Source organism: Sphaerodactylus townsendi, linkage group LG08, assembly GCF_021028975.2.
Source record: "Sphaerodactylus townsendi isolate TG3544 linkage group LG08, MPM_Stown_v2.3, whole genome shotgun sequence".
Taxonomy (NCBI): Eukaryota; Metazoa; Chordata; class Lepidosauria; order Squamata; family Sphaerodactylidae; genus Sphaerodactylus; species Sphaerodactylus townsendi.
Genome location: NC_059432.1, coordinates 11,565,031 through 11,588,562, shown reverse-complemented (window position 1 = coordinate 11,588,562; position 23,532 = coordinate 11,565,031). Strand labels below are relative to the sequence as shown.

The window sequence follows — 23,532 nt, the reverse complement described above, 5'->3', positions numbered from 1 at the left end:
TGGCACCTAGTCTGCAATCTGCATTGCTTGCTAAAATAGAATCCAGACCCGTTGAATGGAATGCTGTTTATGAAACACTGTGCGTTTATGCCACTTATTTTCATATCGTTTCTGGGGCGGACTTTGGTCTGCTAGGATCAGGAGTCTCCTTGGACGGCTCTGGCCCCGGCCTGGTGGAACGCTCTTCCTCCAGCTGTCTGGGCCCTGCGGGACCTCGGTGAGTTCCGCAGGGCCTGTAAGACAGAGCTGTTCCGCCGGGCCTTTGGAGGAACCGGCCGCTAATGGTGCCCCCTTTCTGTGGCCCCCGACATCTGGCCCACTTGTCACCTAACGAGACTCGCCATGCCTCCCTTTTTGGGTGGGAGGGACTTTTTCTTATTGGAATGCTGGACGCCACTCTATTTTGTAGAGTTTTTTATATAATTCTTGGAACAAAAATTTGTAATTTTTTATCGCTGCTTTTAAATGTTTACTTATTTTATATTGTATCCCTATATGCTGTACACTGCCCAGAGCCCTTCGGGGATGGGGCGGTATAAAAGCCTAATAAATGGATATAAATAAATAATAAATAAATAAATAAATAAATAAATAAATAAATAAATAAAGTTCTCTTTCACTATTCCTCTCACCAGTTTCTCTCTACCCGACTGCAAATCCTGTCCATGCTGATCAGATAGCAAATCCCACAGAACGCTCCTCTGCGTAAACATGCATATGCTCAGGCTGTCTTCTAAGCAGAAGACACTTGGGCGGATCCATAAACAAATCTAGTCTGATTGACAGGTGTGCTCAGCCACTCTTTTAAACCAATTATTCCGGGGACGAAACGATCTGGACTGCAGCTCACAGTAATCTGGACCGTAATCTCCAACAAGGACAACATTCCACCTGCCTTGGCAAACTCAATTACAAAGCAAGCCGTTGCTTCTCGATAAGTTTGAGAAGCAGCAAAAGCGGGCAGTGGGAGAACACGGGAATCTGGCAGGAGGCAGACCTGTCAGCTTGCATTTTGCAGGTAGCTCTGTGCAGATTGTTCAACAGCAAAGAGTCATGGTGTCTGCACTCATCTGCGGGCAGAGCTGAAATGGGTCAGCGAGCAGAGCGTTTCCCACGCGGCTGGCGAGAAGCAACCTGCCTCCATCGTGCTGTGGCTGCTTGAAATAAACCTCAGCAATTCCCAACAGGCGTCATCTTTGATACCCACCAAATTCAGTATCTAGAGAAGGATTGGAGTAAAACACTAATTTGGGGGTTAATGAAGGAACCGGGTTTGATTCCCAGCTCTGGAAGAACCGGGTTGGATTCCCAGCTCTGCCGCCTGAGCTGTGGAGGCTTATCTGGGGAATTCAGATTAGCCTGTACACTCCCACACACAGCTTCTCGGAGCTCTCTCAGCCCCACCTACCTCACAGGGTGCTTGTTGTGAGGGGGGAAGGGCAAGGAGATTGTCAGCCCCTTTGAGTCTCCTGCAGTAGAGAAAGGGGGGATATAAATCCAAACTCTTCTTCTTCTTTTTAATTTTTATCTGACAGCTGACATGGTATGGCAGTTAAGTGCGGCAGACTAATTTGGAGAACTGAATTCAGTGTTCCGCTCATCTACATGAAGCCTGCCGGGTGATCTTGGGTCAATCACAGTTCTCCCCGAACTCTTTCAGTCCACGGGGAGGCAGGCAATGATATTAACCCGGTGAATCGACCAGGGATAGAATAAGGAACCCAGTGCTACTCCTCAGTCAAACACAGGGGCTCCTTCCGCACATGCAGAATAATGCACTTTCAAACTGCTTTCAGTGCTCTTTGAAGCTGTGCGGAATGGCAAAACCCACTTGCAAACAGTTGTGGAAAAGTGGTTTGAGAAAGCGCATTATTTTGCGTGTGCGGAAGGGGCCAGAGTCATGAAAAGTTTAAAGTTTATTCATGATCACGGATAAAGACCAACTGCATCAATAGGTTCAGGACACCGAAGGCAACATTAGCATGCCGGCTGATTTGTTTGATGCTATCTCACTTACATAAGCTCTGCCTCTAGGTTGCTCCTAGGGTGGTACAATTTACATCATAACATGTTTCCCTGTGACACCCATAGCATACCTCCGCATGCACTGTATGTAGATTAAAATGCACAAAATAGCGATTGAGGGTGTGGATTTTACAATTTAGAAGAAGAGAAGAAGAAGAAGAGTTTGGATTTATATCCCCCCTTTCTCTCCTGCAGGAGACTCAAAGGGGCTTACAATCTCCTTGCCCTTCCCCCCTCACAACAAACACCCTGTAGCCAAGGGAACAGGTGGGAGCTGAGAGAGCTCCAAGCTGTGACTAGCCGAAGGTCACCCAGCTGGCGTGTTGTGGGAGTGTACAGGCTAATCTGAATTCCCAATTCATAAGCCTCCACAGCTCAAACAAGCTGACAGAGCTGGGGAATCCAACCCGGTTCCTCCAGATTAGATACACGAGCTCTTAACCTCCTACGCCACTGCTGCTCTTTTTGACTCTTTTCGACTTGACCCTGAATTTGTAGTATATTTCACAAGGCAGCAGGCACTGCTAGTATCTGTTAGTAGAAAGTCCCTGAAAGAGCCATTTGTGGAGCCAACATCCTGCTTTTTATTAAAGCTAAAAGCTGTTTCCTCTGTATAAAACCCCTTCTGTAAAAGTTGTTTGTCTGGCAAACACACAAAGGAGCTGTTCCCCAGTGAAAGACTCCAGTTTCTCCACGCTTGAATCTTCACTATTAGCTCGTTGCTACCTTTTGGAGAAGCGTAAAGCAATGCAAAAGGCTGCACAGGTGTGTTTGATGCACCTACGGCAGGCAGGCTGCAGTGGCAAACCACCTCTGATAATCTCTTGCCTTGAAAGCCCTACGGCAGTGGTGGCGAACCTATGGCACAGGTGCCAGAGGTGGCACACAGAGCCCTCTCTGTGGGCACACACACAGAGCCCCACCCCCCGCACACACACACACATATAGGCTGGCCTGGGCCGCTGGGCTCGATTATTAGCATTAAGCCCTAAGACCTAGTTTGGGAAGCAGAGCAGGTAGCCAACCCTGTTGAAAGCGCTGTTAAACCCACTGGTTGCTACATGCACAAGAACTAAAGCTCCATCCTTTACCTGGGAGTAAGATCGGTTGCTAGCAATGGGGCTTGCTTCTGAGTAAACCCTCCTAGGGTCGTGATTCACCCGTTGGAAGAGTTGCACAGTTGCTTCAAAGCAAAGCCACCCACTACCACCAAGCTTACTTCTGAGTAACACGCGCCTCGGAGCCAACCATTTTTTCTAAACTAAAACCTCAGCATTCAGGTTAAATTGCCGGGTTGGCACTTTGCAATAAATAAGTGGGTTTTGGGTTGCAGTTTGGCACTTTCAGGTCTGAAAGGTTAAGCTATCACTGCCCTACGGGGTTGCCCTACGACAGTCAGCTGTGGCTTGAAGGCACTTTCCAGCACAACCCATTTTTTGTGTAGACCATACTGGGCACAAGTCTCAATCAAGTTCCATGTTGTAACCTTAGATCAGTGATGGCGAACCTATGGCACGTGTGTCAGAGGCGGCACTCAGAGCCTTCTCTGTGGGCATGCGCACACATAGTTCATCATGTGGGAGGGACTGGGCTGCTGGGCTCAATGCGCATGCACTGTAGCGAGCAGGGAGGACTCGGCGGGCAGGCCTGGTGCCCAAGTATATCTCCGGGTGGCGCTGCTACCCGGGGGGAGAATTGGCCGAGGCTGCTTGGAGAATGCTAGAGAAGGCATAGGGAGGTGGCGCATGGGGAGGACTTGCTGGGAGCCTACAGCAAAGCCTGTACACCTCTGCTTTCGAGGCGAGGAGGCAGAGGAGTGGGGCGGAGGCACTAGAGCAGCGCAGATCAGAGCGGAGGGTGCATGCAGGGCCTGCTGGAGGCTGGAGCAGGCTGGCTGCTACTGCTCGAGGGGTTGAACAAACAAAACAAGTGCCTTTCCAAACACCGGGGAAATGCTCAGACCCAAATTTTTTGCTGATCGTCTGGGCAGATCAAGTCTAGGGAGGAGGAACCGAGAAGCATTTAGGATTTTTTTTAAAGCACACCAAGGTCTTCGCTAGAACTGTTTTTATTTTTCGGTTCCTGTTGCATTTTGTGGGAAGTCTGAAGTGCTGTAGGTAAGATGTCTTGTGAAGGAAAAACCGCCAGAGTCAGATGGCTGCTCCACCAATTTAGCTTTCCTAGAAGTTATTCCACCCCTCGCACAGCATTCTTGCTTAGGATTGCCTTCCTTGACTGCCTTTTACTTCTGTTTTGTGGTTAAGGGGGGGTTTATTGGGTTTCAAGAAAGCAAAGGTTTACTTCCCTCTCCCCACCCCCCTCCCTCTTCCCCGCCGGAGGCCCCAGTTAATGATAATGGTGTAATTATTTCAGGTAGATTATTAGCATTAAACCTAAGACTTAGTTTTGGGGAAGCAGTGTAGGTAACACTGTTAAGCGCTGTTAAACCCCATTGATTTTCATGGGAACAACTAAAACGTGAACCTTTCCCTGAGAGCAAGCTCGGTTCCTGACAATGGGGCTTGCTTCTGAGTAAACCCTCCTAGGGTCATGATCCACCCATTCAAAGCGTTGCACAGTTGCTTCAAAACAAAGCCACCGACTACCACCAAGCTTACTCCTGAGTAACGTGCGCCTCGGAGCCAACCGTTTTTTATAAACTAAAACCTCAGTATGCAGGTTAAATTGCCATGTTGGCACTTTGCGATAAATAAGTGGGTTTTGGGTTGCAATTTGGGTACTCTGCAGTGGTGGGATCCAAACATTTTAGTAACAGGTTCCCATGGTGGTGGGATTCAAACTGTGGCATAGTGCCAATGGGGCTACTCGGGGCATGACGAGGGCATGGCCTGGCATTCCCAGAGCGGGGCATTCCTGTAAGGCCAGGGCGTAGCAAGACTTTAGCTGCTCGCGGGATCATGAGCAGGAAACAAATTAACGCGCCAGGCGCAGGCTGCCAGCGCCGCGCTAGTGCACCCCTCCTGCTAGACTGCTTCACCAGAGTTCTGCTGGCCTTCTGCTGAGGAGAGCGTAACTGTGGCAAGGACACAGCTACTCGCATGAGTCCTGGGCAGGAAACAAATGCATGGCGCAGGCTGCGCGTAGATGCACCTCCTGCTAGACTTCTTCCAAGTTCCTGCGCTACTGCTGGAGGAGGAGGCGTGCTTAAGGCAAAAATCGCATTCGGCAAAATCACCAGTTGGTAGCTCCCTCGGCACACACAAATAGTGGTAATGCCTACTCGGGAACCTGTGAGAACTTGCTGGATCCCACCTCTGGTACTCTGTCTTGAAAAGGTTCACCATCACTGCCTTAGATTGTAGCATAACATGAACTTTAGATTCAGACACACACAAGAACCTACCAACACTAAATAATATTAGTTGCAACGCGATACGTTTTGGCTGAACTGATGCCTGCGTTCTCTCAGCCGTTCACACACCTAATTCAGTACTGGATGGTAATTTTTCCTTTCTTTACTTATATTCCACCTGTCTCCCCAGTGGAGACTCAATGCAACACACATCATATTTCTCTCCATCTTTCGATATTTCTAAATGGCCTCCTATTACAACTCAGGAAATCTCAGACCTAATAACTGAACTGAAACCCCGTAAAGCCTCTGGTCCTGATATTATTTCTTCAGAGATACTAAAGTCATAAGAACATAAGAACATAAGAACAATCCAGCTGGATCAGACCAGAGTCCATCTAGTCCAGCTCTCTGCTACTCGCAGTGGCCCACCAGGTGCCATTGGGAGCTCACATGCAGGATGTGAAAGCAATGGCCTTCTGTGGCTGTTGCTCCCGAGCACCTGGACTGTGCTTAATGGACGTAGAGTGGTGGGCACCTCTTTTGGCTAATTTATTCACCCAAATTAATAACTAAGGCCATATTCCCAGATCTTAGCTCTCAGCAGTCAGTGTCCCCATTTCCAAAAAAAGGTGATCTTTCATAGTTCTCTCCTCCATTTAATCCTCACAGGCACGCAATGAGGCACGTTATTTTGGATTCCGCACAGCATATTTATAATGAGTCATTATTGTTACCGCGCCGCCTGGTAACTTTTAATAGCTCCAGACCAACCCAGCTCCTGCCGGCAGTGCAAGGGGGGGGGAACACAAAGCGGGACCCGACACAGCCGAGATATAGTAAATAATAAAAGGCTTATATGCTTCCCAATCAGGCCGGGAAGAACACCAAGAGTCCCAGATTAGGTTGCCTGGGAATTCGGGAAGCGAAACTTGATGACGATGACCCCCTTATCAGCCTGCTGGGGGAGATTAGGCAGGGTGAGGCACTTCTTCCAGGGTCCCCTTTGTCAGCGTCCATTCAGAGTTTTACAAGTGAAAGGGACATGCCGAGGTGGAGCAGGGGTGGATTCCTGCCTTGATCCAAGGAGGTTCCGTGCAGACGCAAATGCAGAGGATACAAAAGATAACTACAAACCCTCCTTTCTATCTAATACAGTTTGTTCCTACCGATCTAATACAGAAATAAAACATTGTTCCATCTTTATTAAAAACAGGTCCAGACTTGGAATAAACTGGCTCCGCTATCATTATAAACGAATGCATTTTCATTTTCCTGTTTGCATGTGTGCCGTTTACATGTCCAGGAAGCTATCCGAACCCATGGAAACAATTTGGGTTGCTTTCGCACCTTTGCAGAGAATTGCTTCTCTCTTTTATTTATTTGTTGTCAATGCATGCCTAGCTGCGAAGGCAGACAGAAATGAACCCTCGCAGCCGTGCCGTTCTCCCACAATCTGATGGGCTGCACCTGCACGGCTTCGCATATCCTACGTACAATTTTTTAAAAAAAGAAGAGAAAAAAGGACTGTCTTGCTATAGCCAGGCAATCAGGAATGTGTTACTGTAGATCTAGGAGTGAAATGGCGGTCATGCTCGATACCATGGGGACAAAATGTGCTTGGGGGACTTATAGAGGCGGATGGGCAGAATCTTCCTGACATGGCCAACAGCAGCAGACAGGAACGTCAAAGGGTGAACGGCAGAAAGGGAGGGGGGAAATGACCAGCAGGCAGGAAGAATAAAGCATCTCCTGCTGGTTGCGTTCGCATGGGAGTGCCTTCAACTCTGGATTTTGCAAAAAGATTGCTAGTTTAGTGATTTTTAGAACACCCAGGTTTAGAAGAGAGAAGAAGAGTAGAGTTTGGATTTATATCCCCCCCTTTCTCTCCTGCAGGAGACTCAAAGGGGCTTACAATCTCCTGGCCCTTCCCCCCTCACAACAAACACCCTGTGAGGTAGGTGGGGCTGAGAGAGCTCCGAGAAGCTGTGACTAGCCCAAGGTCACCCAGCTGGCATATGTGGGAGTGCACAGGCTAATCTGAATTCCCCAGAGAAGCCTCCACAGCTCAGGCGGCAGAGCTGGGAATCAAACCCAGTTCCTCCAGATTAGATACACGAGCTCTTAACCTCCTACGCCACTGCTGCTCCATTTAGAGGAATACAACGGGCTTAAATTGTTTTGGGGAAGAGTCCCATGAAAACCTCTTCCCCAAAATGCTATTTGTAACATCCTGAAGATGTTATATATGTGCTGCGCCGTATCCACTTATGATTGGCCCAAGGTCACCTAGCAAGGTTCCATAGCAGACCAGGGACTCAGACCTGGGTTTCTCAGCTCCCAGTCCGACACTCTAACCACTATACCATGCTGGCTCCATGCCAAAGAGTTTGTTTCTATAGTTACCACATTTTGAATATGTATACATTGTTTCCCTGGCAAAACTAATTTGTGGCAGGTAACAAAGCAATTCAGAATCCCAAAATTTAACCAGTGGTGGTGACTATCAGACAAAATCTTTCAGAAACACTGTTAGCACACCGTATACTAAAAGGCTTAATCTTCTCTGTCTCTACAAGTACTCAGACAAAATCAAAACAATTTTTTTATCTGAAGGCACCAAATGTCCATAGAGTTAATCCCAGAGTCTAGAGAGAAGTACCTGTCATTTTTTGTAGTAGCTGCCAATATATGGAGGGATTTTTATAGTTATTTTCATATAAAGCTTTAGTTAGAATATAATCTCTTTTAATGGATAAAAGTTTGTAGAACGTCGTTGCCCCCGATTAGTTTGCTGATCTATCAACTAGAGAGACAATTTCCTTTGGTGTTTATTGAAGAGCTGGCACTCTGTCTCCTATCTTTTAGGCCATGGGGCCTAGTAAGGTAATTGCACCCATTGCTTGCCAATTGGAACAGCCTCTGAAGTGTGAATTATTCACTCAATTGCAGGTCGTAACTCACTAGAGAACTGCAACACTCTGTGATTTCAAGGGTGCTTCAGGAACATTGGAAGTTCCAATAAGCAATGAATTAGACTCTTCCTCCTCACTTCAAGAGATAAGGAATTTAGCCACAGTCTAGGTTGTTGTTTTATGACTTGGCGGTGGAAAGTTTTCGTTTTCACCAAGTTGGAATGTTGCCCCAGGTCTCATTACCCATAATAGAATCCCCTTCTCCAAGCCCTTCTTCTCCGCCATTTTCTGATCATGGCTGTATGTGATAGTCTGAAGGGGGCTGTCAGGAATTGTGTCTAATGACTGAGGGCATTTCTACTCTGCAGTGGGTTTGCAAGCAATCAATTTATATTGACAGGGATGGTATTTGGTATACTTTCGCTTTAGTGCAAGGTATATGTTGTAACCAGCCTGACATATGTAATAGATCTTTCCTTTCCCCTTGATCTTTATGGCTTAACGCATTCATAGGCCCTTTCCCCCACTTAATCGGCTTAAGCCCCGCTTACTCTCAAGATAGCTGGTCCAGCTGCACTTCACTTCAGGGGTGGCGAGAATCTGCTGTGAAGCCAGCCTCAGACGCTATGGACTACAGTTCCCAGCATCCCCTGCCAGCATAATTCCTGGCGCCTTTTGAAATGGCACCTTTTTATGACCCCACGCAGAGCGCGGGGTCGTGGGGAAACCAGGGCGCGCGCCAGGAATTGCACGCGCCAGGAATTGCGCGCAGCAACCCTCGGACAAAGGTGAGTGGGGAAAGGGCCATAGATAACTAGGCTGACCCTGGTGGATTACTCCTGAGGGAAACAGGATGTTTCTGTGGGGGTAAACAAGCCAGGTGTCTGTATCTTTCCCTATCGCTGACCTTGGGGCGCCTAAGCTCCAAAACAGCTCTTTTCACACATTCTGTGGGAAAGCGGGAGGGGGGACTTTGGGGAAATAAAGGGACCTAGCCAAGCCAGGTCTGGCAGAACTGGCTTTCTCAAGCTGCGTGCTTCGTTGCCTTTCAATAAACACTACTGATCAAGAATCCAGAGTCTGGGAATTGCCTGAGGATCCGGGACCTAACAGGGGCTTCACATGTCTTCACATGCAAAGGGTCATCTTAAAGCAGTGGTGGCGAACCTTTGGCACTCCAGATGTTATGGACTACAATTCCCATCAGCCCCTTCCAGCATGGCCAATTGTAGTCCATAACATCTGGAGTGCCAAAGGTTCGCCACCACGGCCTTAAAGTATAGCAACTGATGACTGGCATATGTTCTCTGATATAACCTCTGAGCTTTGGTTATATCATTGCTGCTGACTTTGGTCAGTTGCCTATTTTGGCTGCAGCTCAAAATAAAGATTTTCTTCGTCCCTGCACTCCTTGGCATCTGACTGATTGGACTGCCCGCAGTGGCGGGATCTCAAACGTAAACCCCCCCCCCCCCCCCACATTGGAAGATCAGTTTCTATCCATCTGGCTTTTGGTCCTAGGGGTAGAAGCAGGTAAGCCAATGAATCTCAGCAGTGTTTGAGTACTTCAGAATCAGTGTCTGGCAAGGTCTTTACTGAATGAGTTTAAAGAAAGGGGTTAGTCTATTCTTAATCAGGAAAGGAATTGATAATAAAACTGCAAAGATTGTCATGCCCTTATATAAAGCAGTGGTGCGACCGCACTTGTAGTACTGTGTTCAGTTCTGGTTGCCACATCTCAAAAAGGATATTGAAGAGATAGAAAAAGTGCAGAGAAGGGCAATGAGGATGATTGAGGGACTGGAGCACCTTCCTTATGAGGAGAGGCTGCAGCGTTTGGGACTCTTTAGTTTGGAGAGGAGACGTCTGAGGGGGGATATGATTGAAGTCTATACAATTATGCATGGGGTAGAAAATGTTGACAGAGAGAAATTTTTCTCTCTTTCTCACAATACTAGAACCAGGGGGCATTCATTGAAAATGCTGGGGGGAAGAATTGGGACTAATAAAAGAAAACACTTCTTCACGCAACGTGTGATTGGTGTTTGGAATATGCTGCCACAGGAGGTGGTGATGGCCACTAACCTGGATAGCTTTAAAGGGGGCTTGGACAGATTGATGGAGGAGAAGTCGATTTATGGCTACCAATCTTGATCCTCCTTGATCTCAGATTGCAAATGCCTTAACAGTCCAGGTGCTCGGGAGCAGCAGCAGCAGAAGGCCATTGCTCTCACATCCTGCGAGTAGCAGAGTGCTGGACTAGATGGACTCTGGTCTGATCCAGCAGGCTAGTTCTTATGTTCTTATGTTCTTATTTATTTGAACAATTTACTTCCCATTCCTCAGCTCACAGATTCTCAGGACCACTCATGAGACAGTAAGCAAGATAATGGCTGCAATTCTTTACATGAATTGGCTGGATAATAAATCTGACAATTGGTCTATCAAGGTCCACATAGTCCACTCTCTCCAGACTTCAAGTAGAGGTATCTAATATCATCTACTACCTAATCCTTTTAATAGCTGTGAATTGAGCCTGGAACCTTCCGCATGCAAAGACGATGATCTACAGCTGTTTCTGCATGGCACAATCATACCAGGTTACAACCAGTTTCTTATCATCTGGGTATGTTTAATCCTGGTTTCTCCCTTTGCATGGCTGCCCCTTCTGTGAAGGAATCCAGTGGGGAGGAAATACTCACATTTCTTTTGCACGAGCCCAGGACTTCTGTATTTACATTGTAAGCGTATCTGAGCATGCCTGATGTCCCACATTTTGATTGGCTGTTGTTTTTGAGTGGCAGCTTGAATGAATGTCAGGCAGGGAGATCAGGAGGGCAGGCGACGAGGTGGGGAGGTCAGGTGGCTAGGTGGGAAAAATGTACTGGTTCTGTTCCCGTGGGCGTTTGCATGGTAGCGGGCTCAAACTGGGAGTTTGGAAAAGAATTGGTGATTTGGTGATTTTTTTAGTACCCTGGGAGGAGGGAAATATTGTGGGGCAAACCCGCTTGAGGACCAGGAACCATGCCCGGTTCTTCCAGATTAGACACACGAGCTCTTAACCTCCTATGCCACTGCGTAGTAGAATATAAATATCTACTTTCTATTATTCAAAAGTACAATACATAAAAGAGTCTGTGCATACAATCACTCTGTTCCATATGGGTGCAACAAACAACTTAACAATGAAGTGTTTGTGTTTATTTGTGGTCATGTACAACCTCATAGATAAGCAAAGTTAATTAAACTATAGATGGGTATAACAACCTTAAAGCAAACACAGCCTAAACATCTGTGCTTTAACCAGTACATATATATCCAGACAGGAAGCACTGCCTTACTCAATTAATATATCAGCAAATGAACAGCTTCTCAAATTGGTATTAAGCATCACAACTTTTACATTCACAATTGCACAGAATGCCTTAGCCAATGTAAAGCAATGTAAACACACAAATCCATTTTGCACGGTTGAACAGATATCCTGCACAATGCCCTTTACAAATCAATCAAACCAAACAATTTGCTATTTCAGTTGTTACATCCATATAGAATGGAATGATTATATGCACAGATTCTTTTATATATTGTACTTTTGAATAGTAGAAGCTAGATATTTACACAGTTATCATTGCCAAACTGTATATGGTTTATGTCGTTGAATGAATGAATTTTATCATTGCGGTCAAAGACCAGTCCTTAAAAGTTTCTACATCATTTCGTCCATAAAATACCTATATACAGATCTGATGGACCTTCTGCTGTTGCACAAGTGCATACAATAAAATATACAGTTACATAAAAATAACCTCAAGATTCAGTTCCTTAGATGGGCAATCCAAAAGTACAGTCATAATATCCATGTATACAATATTATCACATTCCCATCATATCTTAATCTCCCCACTAATTATTTGCTGCTAAAACATATGTATTATAAATTTGTCTTACAATTCCTTTAAATTTAGCTCTTCTCCACTTATCATAAGTGGAATTCTCAATCTGTGGAGCCCTGTTGTTATTTAGAGCCAGACAGAATAGACCACACTGAATATGAGGGACCAATAGACTCATCCAGTATAACACAGCTTCGTATGTTCACATAACTTTTATTTAGTTGTTTCTCTAGAGATTTCAGCAAGCATTCCCCTAGAACAGTGATGGCGAACCTTTTTGAGACCGAGTGCCCAAACTGCAACCCAAACCCACTTATTTATTGCAAAGTGCCAACACGGCAATTTAACCTGAATTCTGAGGTTTTAGTTTAGAAAAAATGGTTGGCTCTGAGGCGTGCGCTACTCAGGAGTAAGCTTGGTGGTAGTGGGTGGCTTTGCTTTGAAGCAACTGTGCATCTCTTCCAACGGGTGAATCACGACTCTAGGAGGGTTTACTCAGAAGCAAGCCCCATTGCCAGCAACCGAGCTTACTCCCAGGTAAAGGATTGTGCTTTTGTTCTTTGCATGAAAATCAATGGGGTTTAACAGCGCTTAACAGGGTTACCTACACTGCTTCCCCAAAACTTGGTCTGAGGTTTAATGCTAACAATCGAGCCCAGCAGCCCAGGCCAGCCTAGATGTGTGTGGAGGGGGGCACTCTGTTTGCGCGTGCCCACAGAGAGGGCTCTGAGTGCCACCTCTGGCACCCGTGCCATAGGTTCGCCACCACTGCTCTACAAATTTACTTTTTAAACACCTGAAATTCTTAGGAAGATTAATTCTGCATCCATTACTGTGTTTGCAGGCACCTGTACAAAGTCAATATATGCTCAGCTCTTCTTGTACTGAGGCCTTAACAGTTTTACTGTATTAGGTCATAGGCACAGAGTCAGTGAGAAATTGAAACCGAGCCACCATACCTGGCCTGCTGCCCTTGCTAAGCCTCTAAACACACTGACCTGTCTGTCACCTTGCAACATCCTTCAGTACAGAAAAGCTTCAGTATATTGCTTCAATACATAACAGAAAAGCAAAACATTACATACTTCGACAATGTTTTGTACCTACTATCGAGACAAAATTTTGAATGGTCATTTTGAACAACCTCTGCCTGGCCTGTACCCTGTACATGCCACACATTTAAGTTTTAATTACATCTGTGTGAATGATTGCTTGGCTAAGAATTCTGCCACTAGTAGACAGTTTTAAGTTTTAACCATAGCAGCAACTGACACCTTCCTTCATGCTGTATCAAATTCAGGTGAACTCCTTGGAAAAGTAACTCCCCTTTGCCTGAAATCCAAGCCTGAATTAACAACAAGCTTCAATAGAGCTTCATTCATTCTATGTATGCTCAGATGGCAGCTATCTCTGGCATACTATTGATTTCTGTGATGAAAGGGCTAACAGAGATGGGGGTTTTACGTGAACAATTGGTTACTCTGACTCTGTTGGCATGAGCTGCTGTAAAGATATTGTTGCTACGAAATACTTTTTTAGCCTCATTATAATTGCTGCAAGGGAACTGTGTTAGACCTTTCGGGAAAGTTGTATACAAAGCACTTATTAGAGAAACTTTCTGTGGATTTCTAAGAACAAAACCATTGGTCCCAAGCAGATAGGATTCAACTCTGGCAAATCTATGCTTGATCACGGCTTGGTCCCGAATGCCTTAATTTCCAAGTATTCTTGTCATAAGTACTGCAAGGTTTATGCCGCTTTTTTTGGACCTTAAAGGGTCTTTCGATTCCATACCCAGAGATCTTCTCTGGAGGAAGCTGCGGACTCTGGGTGTTGATGGCAAACTAATTTCTCTAGTTAAATCTATATATACAAATATGTTTTGCCAAGTTAAATGCAATCAACTAGGCCTTCTTACCCCTCCAATATCAACCAACAAAGGGGTGAAACAAGGGTGTGTTCTTGCACCAACATTATTTAGTCTTTACCTACATTATTTGCCTACTGCTCTTTTAGAACTGGATGCACATGAACTATCTCTAGGGACTTCTAAAATGCCCATCTTACTTTATGCAGACAACGTGGTTCGGCTATTATGCTCTCAAGTAGGTTTAATGCGTCACCTCAAATGTCTCCTTCCACTTCCAGTTTTGGAGAACCACAAAACCAGATTTGGGTTCACAAGATGCTCATCCCAAGAGGACAGTTGCTGTATGTGGTCGATGCAATGTTCAGTGTTCCTCTGAACAAAACAGACCTTTCATTTTCCTCAGGGATGTCACAAAAATTTGTTTTTCTGTGGGTCTTTCCCCACTTACCTTAAGCCCCACGCTACTTGAGGAGAGTAGCGCAGTGTCCCCCGGCATTCAACATGAGAGGGGCGGCGACAGCGCAGCCATCCTGCCGCTGCCGCTGTCATGCCCCCTCAGTGCGTGGCATCCCAGGCGCTCTTCTTAAGGGTGCCTTTTGATGACTGGCGCCAAGAAAGCCGGCTGAGTCCCGATGGGGAATTTTACCAGTGCCCGGCGCCTGGGATGCTGCACGCTGAGAGCAGCGTGTGGCATAGGGGGGATCCAAGAGAGTGGGGAAAAGCCCTTTGATGACTGATCATCTTCAGAAGCACTCACCATGTAGACTTGGGTCTCCAAGTCAAACAAGACTCAGCTCAGTTGACATGAGAAGTTCATTTTAGATGGGGAAATGGGTGAATGCAGGAATTGTTCCCCTTTTGTCAGGTGTTCAGGACTTTCCACACATTTGGTGGAGGGGAAAGGGGTGGCCGTGTGAAGAAATACATGGTTATTTGTTTCAGCAATTTTGAAGGCACCTCTTCCCATCACTTTTTCTGGAAAGAGGAAAGTCCCACATCTCCAGAGAGCAACAACAATCCTTCCTCTTCAGCTCTTGGAATCCCAGCCCTGATTTCATAGTCATAAATATCACCTCTGAGGTAGTGGGGATAGTGGCTTAAAATATGTATCTTTAGAAGTGTTTACATATTGATAAATCTTTCTCATCTTCGTGGAAATGGCACTATTTCTTGAGTCCCGTCTGTATCTCCCTCTGTTGTCAAACAGTAGCGAGATAGATGTTAGCCAGATGGAAGAGTTTCAAGGACTCTGAAAGTCACTGTGCATATGGTGTTATTCTACTAAGCCAATCTCCCGGGAAATCACAGAGCATCTGGACTTTTAAAAATGATATTACATTGTATGTCTAATGATGGAGCCTGAGTCCTGTACATCCCCCATCTCGCCAGGTGTAGAACAACTCCCTTTGAATAAAGAGATCTTCACTGCCTCACCTGTTCCCCAAATGAGAAATGTAGCTAAACATTTCTAACAGGATTAAATATATAGTTACAAACATTAGGCAACTAGAACATGGTTAAATGCACTTCTTTATGTTGGTGACCTTAAGCTTTGTAGCAGCCAATTGTGAACAGAGTGTTCCCCCCTTTTGGGGGGAAAGGAATCTAAAAATATAAGAGCTGCCTTGCTGGATCAAACCAAAGTTTGTGTACTCCAGCATTATCTTCCCAACAATAGTGAGGAAAATTACTCTGAGGGGTCCACAGAAATACAAGTTCCATTCATCTGTTGGAGTTGACAGACATCAATGAATTTTCCTGTAACTTTTTCACAGCCTTCTGAAACTAGTGGTGATCATCCTATGGCCCATTATGAATGGAAGACTTACCTCGGGGCTCTTCTCTGCACAGTAGGCTTGTAGCGGGTTCTCCTCACATTTCTCTCCTTGCATTTCTACACACGAGGAGGCACTCACTGCTGCCATGGAGCTTTTCTGCAGAGAACTCTCCCAAACCTGGTTCCCTTAACTCCACCCATCAACTAATCCTTAAAGGCACAGATCTCATTACAGATTTCAAGATTGCTGGCTTAGCCTTTCAAGCTGCACTTATATCACTATTATTATTCCAAAAATAAATGAAAGAGGCAAAGTAATTCCCTGGACCACAGGCTGCTAAAGAATGGGCAGTGTCAATTTTTTTAAATTAAAAAACTAGAAGCTTTTTTTATCACTCGGAGTTGCTCGCTAAAGAGTGAGAAGAATTGCTGTTGGGTGGGCAGGGGGAAGGTAAAGAGGAGCAAGAAAACCCAGTGCAAACCAAATGCATGCTGTCTCCCCTCGCTTTCTCTGTGAAGCAAGAGGAAAAGTCATTCTTTCATAAGTTTCAGAAACTGCAGAGATACTTGCTTTGAGGTACAGTGAGTTTGGGAGAGGGGAAAACGTGCATTACAAAGAATCCAACCTGAAGGGGATGTACGCTCAATGCGAAGCAGACCATAAGTGCATAAATGGCCATCAAAACAAAGGGAGGGTGGAAGCGTGGGAACATGGCCTCTCAAACGATCTTCTGCTTCTTCTCCATAACCTGGGGCCACTGGCACTTTTATGTGCATTTGTTTGTTGACATCTTTTCCACCAAATGCGTTTAGAACTACTTGCAGAACATTTGAACAGGAGCCATTGTCCTCTCACAAGAAAGCAGACCGCTGGCTTTATATACTAGCTGAACCTTCTGAACAGTCTCCAAGGAAAAACTTGTGCCAATCTTTAGGCAGTAGTCTATCCCTCCCATGCTCTCTTAAAGCTATACATTTCCCTCCTTTCACATCCTCATCATCTCATTCCTTGAGAGTGAAGGCTACTACATAGTAGAGCAGGGGTCTTCAAACTATGGCCCTCCAGATGTTCATGGACTACAATTCCCATCAGCCCCTGCCAGCATGGCCAAGTGGCAGGGCTGATGGGAATTGTAGTTCATTAACATCTGGGGGGCCATAGTTTGAAGACTCCTGCAGTAGAGCAACAACTAACATCCAACTTCCTCTGACTTAGTGGTTTGTTTTCAGCAACACTGAAAGTTCACTGCAGACAAGACTTGAAAGGGAAAATATAACCATACTTACATAAGGTTTTTCCTCCCCGTTCCTTGCTCATCTATGTGCAAAATTCTCCTGGTTGTTAACTCTTTGTGGTGGCCCAGCATTTCCGCAGGTTACCAGCAGGCAAGCGAAGCTGTTTTCTTCTTATTCTCATGGAATGCAATGTACATGAATGGAGGTCTTCAGGGTTGGGTTTTTAAAGAGACAGAACGTCACAAGGGCAATCTTAGTTCTTGTACACACTAGGACAGTGATGGCGAACCTTTTTGAGACCGAGTGCCCAAATTGCAACCCAAAACCCACTTATTTATCGCAAAGTGCCCACCCGGCAATTTAACCTGAATGCTAAGGTTTTAGTTTAGAAAAAAAAAACAGTTGGCTCTCTCTTCCTCAACCCCACCCGCTCGAGCAGGGGCCAGCCTGCTCTAGCCTCCAGCAAGTCCCACGTGCACCGCTCTGTGCCTCTCTAGCATTTCTGCCTCTTCTGTGCCCCCCCCCTCGGGCAGCAGCCACCTGGAGCACAGGCACCAGGCCCACCATCCGAGTCCTCCCTGCTCACCGCGGTGCACGCACATTGTGCTCAGTGGCCCAGGCCAAGCTAGATGTGTGTGTGTGGGCGGGTGATTTTCCACCCCCCACATGATGAACTCTGTGTGTGCGTGCCCACAGAGAGGGCTCCGAATGCCGCCTCTGGCACCTGTGCCATAGGTTCGCCATCACTGCACTAGGAATTGGATCCAACCAGCATTTTCACTGGTGAGAAAGAGAACAGGGAATCTCCTTTGGCCACCAAAAATACTATGCAGGGGACTCTGGGACCTACCTGGACAAAAGCCAGGGGTAACAGGGGAGAAAATATGGAATGGAATTAGGCAAGGTTGAGTGAAAAGTTGATGAGATCCAAAATTATATCCTGGTTCAGGCATTTATCATCATGAAAGAAGCCAGTCAATATTGAGTCTGACCATTAGTCTGTGTGACTCAGGACAACCTCTTACCAGCAGTGGCTCTTACAGGATCCCTCTCAGGACCAGCTAGATTTGATCTTTTATCTGAAGACTGAACCTTCTGTATATTAATCAAATGATCTATCCATGTCCCTCCCCATAAATAGGGTTTCTGGGCAATTGCCTATGTGGGCCAGTGTTGCCAATTGCTCACGATTGGTTGTAAATTTCCATTGACAATCCCCTATCTCACTGATGTTCAACTGAGCAACAGGAGGAAATTGAGGGGAGAGTGGCACATCAGTGGCACACAGATATCACTTCCAGCTGGCACCTGGAAATGATATTGTCTATGGTCTAAGAATCTTCCCAAACTCTATGGTTTTTAATCATAAAAATTGGGCCAAATCCCAGAGTATCAGTGGTATCACTTGCATGTTCACTCCAGATGTGACTATAACATATCATCAACATTCTTTTCCAGAGGTGGGATCCAGCAGGTTCTCACCAGTTCCCGAGAGTGGGTTACTAATTATTTGTGTGTGGAGAGAGGGGGTTACTAATTGGGTCTGCTTTTCCGTTAGAAATTCCACTAGGTCCAAAAATCATAAAGTCCTGTTGTTTCCTTTGTGGCTGGTTAGCGAAGGCAGAAAACGGGATCATTCTCCCTGTTGGGCTGTTTTAAAAACATGTTTTAGTAATATAGTAAAGTTCCTTATTTAAGGAAAGGATCCTTCTTTTGATTTCTAGAAACAAAATGAAGTATTTGAAAGTATTAAGTATTTGACAGGCAATTAGAGGAGAAGTCGTTGTTTCTGTTGGCAGTAGACGATAGGACTTGCTATAATGAGTTTCAATTATGGACAGAAAGATACCAGCTGGAAATTAGGAACTTTTTTTTACAGTAAGAGTTTTTTACAGTAACAGAGAAATTATTAATGCCCTGCCCCGGAATGTCCGGCCACGCCCCCATCATGCCCCGCCCAGCTCCATTGGCACTATGCCACTGTTGGAATCTTACCACCATGGGAACATGTTACTAAAATTTTTTGATCCCACCACTGTCCTTTTCCCCATGCCAAACCTCCCAAATTTCTTCAGGCATTCCAGGGAAGTGACTAGCAATCCAAAACTGGGCACTGGCCAGTCTCTCACCTGATTAGTTTTTATAACAGTGTTGCATATGCTTAGAGGATAGAAGTGATGGAAGAGCTGATACTCATACCTCCCTTTCACCAAATACATAAATAAATATGTCTAGCAGGTATACCACACTATGATACAATTTGAGTGAAGGAGAGTTTCTGTAAATGGGGCCATCATGCACATAGCTGCCATGCTCAATGCATTCACAAAGAGGTAAGTATTTGAAGCACATATTTAAATAATGACTTCATGTTCATGGGTGTAATGGAAGACAGAAGGGTGGACAAACAATATAGTTATGTGTATCAAATAATGATCAAAGCAGCCCATGCAACAATAGCCTTGGGCTGGAAAGAAAAGAAAAAATGGACACTTCAGAAATGGTTAGAATATAGCTGGGAACAAGCGACACTTGATATTTTCGATATACTCACCAAAAATAAGACGTGGCAAGATAAACAGAATGAAATTTTGAAGATATGGATAATACACGTGGACTGGATGAAAGATGGGAAATTCGACGAAGAAATATGGGAGAAGAGGCTACAGAGAATGAACTTACTGCTGTTTGTGTGACAAAACTATGAAGAAGAAGCAATGGGGGGAGGGAGAAAAGAGGGGAAAATATCGTTTGAAAATGTGTGAAGAAGAAAATTACTATAAACTGTAAAATTCAAATGATACAATAATTTTTTTTAAAAAAAAAGTATTTGAAGCACATCTGTATTTCAGGAGCAGACTCATTTGACTTATGCAAACTCATTGTATCTGAATAATATATAGGGGAAAGAACTTGCAATTAACTTTTGTAAGCAGTGGGCAATTCATGGAAATACATCCACTGGGTGCATCTTCCTTTCAATAAGGGCCAACATGGTAAGGACACAGTGTTGGCTTTGATGGCTCAGAGGAAGAACATCTGTTTTGCCCAAAGATGTGTAGACGATACTGCTTGGCATACTTAAGTTCCCAAGTTCAGTCCCCAGCATCTTCTGTTATAAGGACCGGGCAGTAGGTGATGTCAAAAGACCTATAACTGAGACCCAGAGGCATACGGGGGGAAATGGCACCCAGGAAAACACCTGCCCCCCTCCCCTGCATACCCCCGCTCCTCCTTCCTGCCCCACACTTACCTAAGGAGCAGCATGGCAGGGCCAGGCCAAGGGCAACTTGTGGCAGGTTCCCGGCCGGTTGCTAGGAGCAGCTGGGCCAGGAGCCTGCCATGGCCCGGCAGGCACCCCCCATGAGATCCAATGGGGGGTGCCTAGGGTCAACTGAGCCCCACATGTACCTCTGGTCTAAGACATCTTGTCTAATGTAAGTTCATAGAGCAAAACATATGTGTGTGTGTGTGTGTGTGTGTGTGTGTGTGTGTGTGTGTATTGCTTTATATATATATATATATATATATATATATATATATATATATATATATATATATATATATTGTTGATGCCATGTAATATGTAATTATGAAAAGTGTCATTATGATATTAAGAATAATGTTATATGATATGTTATTATTTTTAGATTACAGCCGGTTGGCTTAATTAAGTTATAGTAAACTAGCATGTTCCTGAAGAAGATGGATGATTGAAAACGCAAATACGCGATTGCGTTTGAATTGAACTATAACTATTCATATCACAAATCGAGGCTTGCATTACTGCAGCGGAGCAGCTTCCAGACAGTGACGCTTGAATTTCGCAACAGCGGAGCAGCACTTGAACTCTTTGGCAAGATATTGCTGGCACCGCACTCTGTTATGGACTTTTGCGGTTTGCTTTTTGCTTTCTGCTGTTTCAGATACATGAATAAGGAATCTAGCTTCTTATGAACTATCCCTCTTTATATTTAGGATTTGTGATGCATCTCAGTACATTACTATGTAAAATTGTACCAACAGCTTAAGAACTTATGTCAATAAGATACATTTGAGTTTTGAGACTATAGTAGATTATTCATGTGACTATAATTGTTGACGTTTTCACTACCAGCCAGCCGGTGTGCTGCGCTATTTCCTGACTCAGTATGAGACAGCTTCATGAGTGCACATGCATATATATTTGTCTTCCGGCAGAGGCTCTCAATCTACATCTGGACCATCTCAGACTGGGTGGCGAGGACACCAAAGGTGAAGACGAGATTATCAGAAGTCTTGATGGAGTTCTTCAAGCTCTGGCTGAAGACAGTTAAGTATTACTGACATCCTCTTTCAACTGACTGGGCCAGAACTCTTACCAATCCTCCCAAATCCATCAAAACTTATTTACTTATATATATTATTATATTTATATGCCTTTCCCAGCCTTAGCCAGGCTCAGGGCGGCTTACGAACGAGATTAAAACATCAAAAACAGTCTCAGTTCAGAGGCGTTCCTCCCATTGGGCAAAGTGGGCAATTGCCCAGGGCGCAACCTTGGGGGGGGGGGGGTGTAGGTTTGTTTGTGGGATTTTTTGTAATTTCAGTGTTTTTTCTGTTTTTGGCCTGCAGGGGGTGCAGTTTTTAGGCTAGCAGCACCAACATTTCAGGGATTCTTTGGGAGACTCTTCTGATGATATCACCCAGGTTTGGTGAGGTTTGGTTTAGGGAGTCCAAAGTTATGGACTCCCAAAGGGAGTGCCCCATCCCCCATTGTTTCCAATGGGAGCTAATAGGAGATGGGGGCTACACCTTTGAGGGTCCATAACTTTGGACCCCCTGAGCCAAACTTCACCAAACCTGGGTGGTATCATCAGTAGGGTCTCATGAAGATACTCTGAAATTTTGGTGCTGTTATCTTAATAATTGCACCCCTGACAGCAGGCACCCCCCTAAATTTCCCCAGATTCTCCTTTTAAATCCACCCCTTCCTGCCAACGCTTGTTTTCTTTCTTTCTTTTATTCTCTCAATGCCTAATAAAGGTTATTATTATTATTATTATTAAATCCATCCCCTTCGGCATCTAAACGTAAAACTTAAAATCGAAACTTAACAATCGAAACCCAAAATGAGCTTTGCAGCAGCTTTCCTTCACAAGCAGGTTGAGAACCACTGGCATAAAGAATGATTTGTTTCCCAAAAGACATTATTCAGGCTCTAGACCAGGAGTCGCTAACCTTTTTGAGCATTTGGGAGCATTTGAAATTTTGAAGGGGGGGGGGTGAGCACCATCCCAAAAAGAGGTTCCAGAAAAGGTAGAGCCACACCAGAAATGGCATCTGCAGCATGCAGAGCCAAACAGAAAACGTCCCCTTCCCACCGCTGCTGGGAAGAAGGAACGCCTAAAGGCGTGGTGGAAACACACACTGAGGACAGCCCAGCATGGTGTAGTGGTTAAGAGCAGTGGACTAACCTGTTGAACTGGGTTCAATTCCTCGCCCCTCCACATGGAGCCTGCTGGATGACCTTGGGCCTCATCACAGTTATATCAGAACACTCTCAGCCCCACCTACCTCATAAAATGTCTGTTGGGAGGACAGGAAGGGAAAGGAGTTTTCAAGCTCCAACTGTCCTTGGTGAGTTCCGCAGGGCTTGTAAGACGGAGTTGTTCCGCCGGGTTTTTGGGGTGTCCAGCCGCTGAAAGTGCCCCCCTCCCCCCCCCTTTTTTCATTTTATAGGTAGGGTCCATTCCATCTGCAGGACCCACCCTTTTTCTCTCCCCCCTCGGGCGGGTCTAAGAGGGATTTTGTGGGCATTGTTTTTATGTATTAACTTGCTGCATTTTAAATATGTTATTAGTAATCCATTGATATTTGATTTTATGTTTATTTGTATTTGAATTTTATGTTGTTCGCCGCCCAGAGCCCTTCGGGGGTTGGGCGGTATATAAGTTTGAAAAATAAATATAATAAAATAAATTACAGGAGAGAAAGGGGGGTATATAAATTCTACTACTACTGCTACTACTGCTACTTCTACTCTTCTTCTTCTTCTTCTTCTTCTTCTTCTTCTTCTTCTTCTTCTTCTCAGTTTTCCTTTTTGGTCCAGGTTCTGGCCTGATGGAACTCCTTGCCGTCTGATGCTAGGGTCTGAAAATTGGAAATGTTTCACCAGGACTTTGGCTGAGACAACCATGAGCCACCTTGCTGGCCCCCTGACCCTTATCCCTCCTCCCTTCCTCAACTGAACAGCAACTTGATTTATGACAGCGATTAATACTATTTAGGCTGTGTTGGGATCCATAATGGATACCCGATTAGACACCACTGGATAACTTATATTTGTTTTTTAATATTTTAATGGATTATGTAATATTGTTATTGTGAACCAATATTATGATGAATCGTCGTATTTTAAATTGTGTGCGTAAGCCAACCTGAGCCTGGCTCTGGCTGGGAAAGGGAAGGGTAATAAATCTAATTTTTAAAAAAAGAAAAGAAAACCCTTTTATTTGAAA

The 23,532-nt window shown here is 45.0% G+C and overlaps 1 protein-coding gene across 2 annotated transcripts in view; it reads left to right on the top strand.

Moving 5' to 3' along the window:
- Positions 1-23,532, top strand: part of LOC125438352 (rap1 GTPase-GDP dissociation stimulator 1-like) — a 92,896-nt gene that overhangs the window by 2,676 nt on the left and 66,688 nt on the right. For both annotated transcript variants that reach the window (XM_048506764.1, XM_048506765.1), the window contains exon 2: positions 21,233-21,343. In XM_048506764.1, the coding sequence (XP_048362721.1) occupies positions 21,233-21,343 (111 nt within the window). The remainder of the gene's footprint in view (positions 1-21,232; positions 21,344-23,532) is intronic.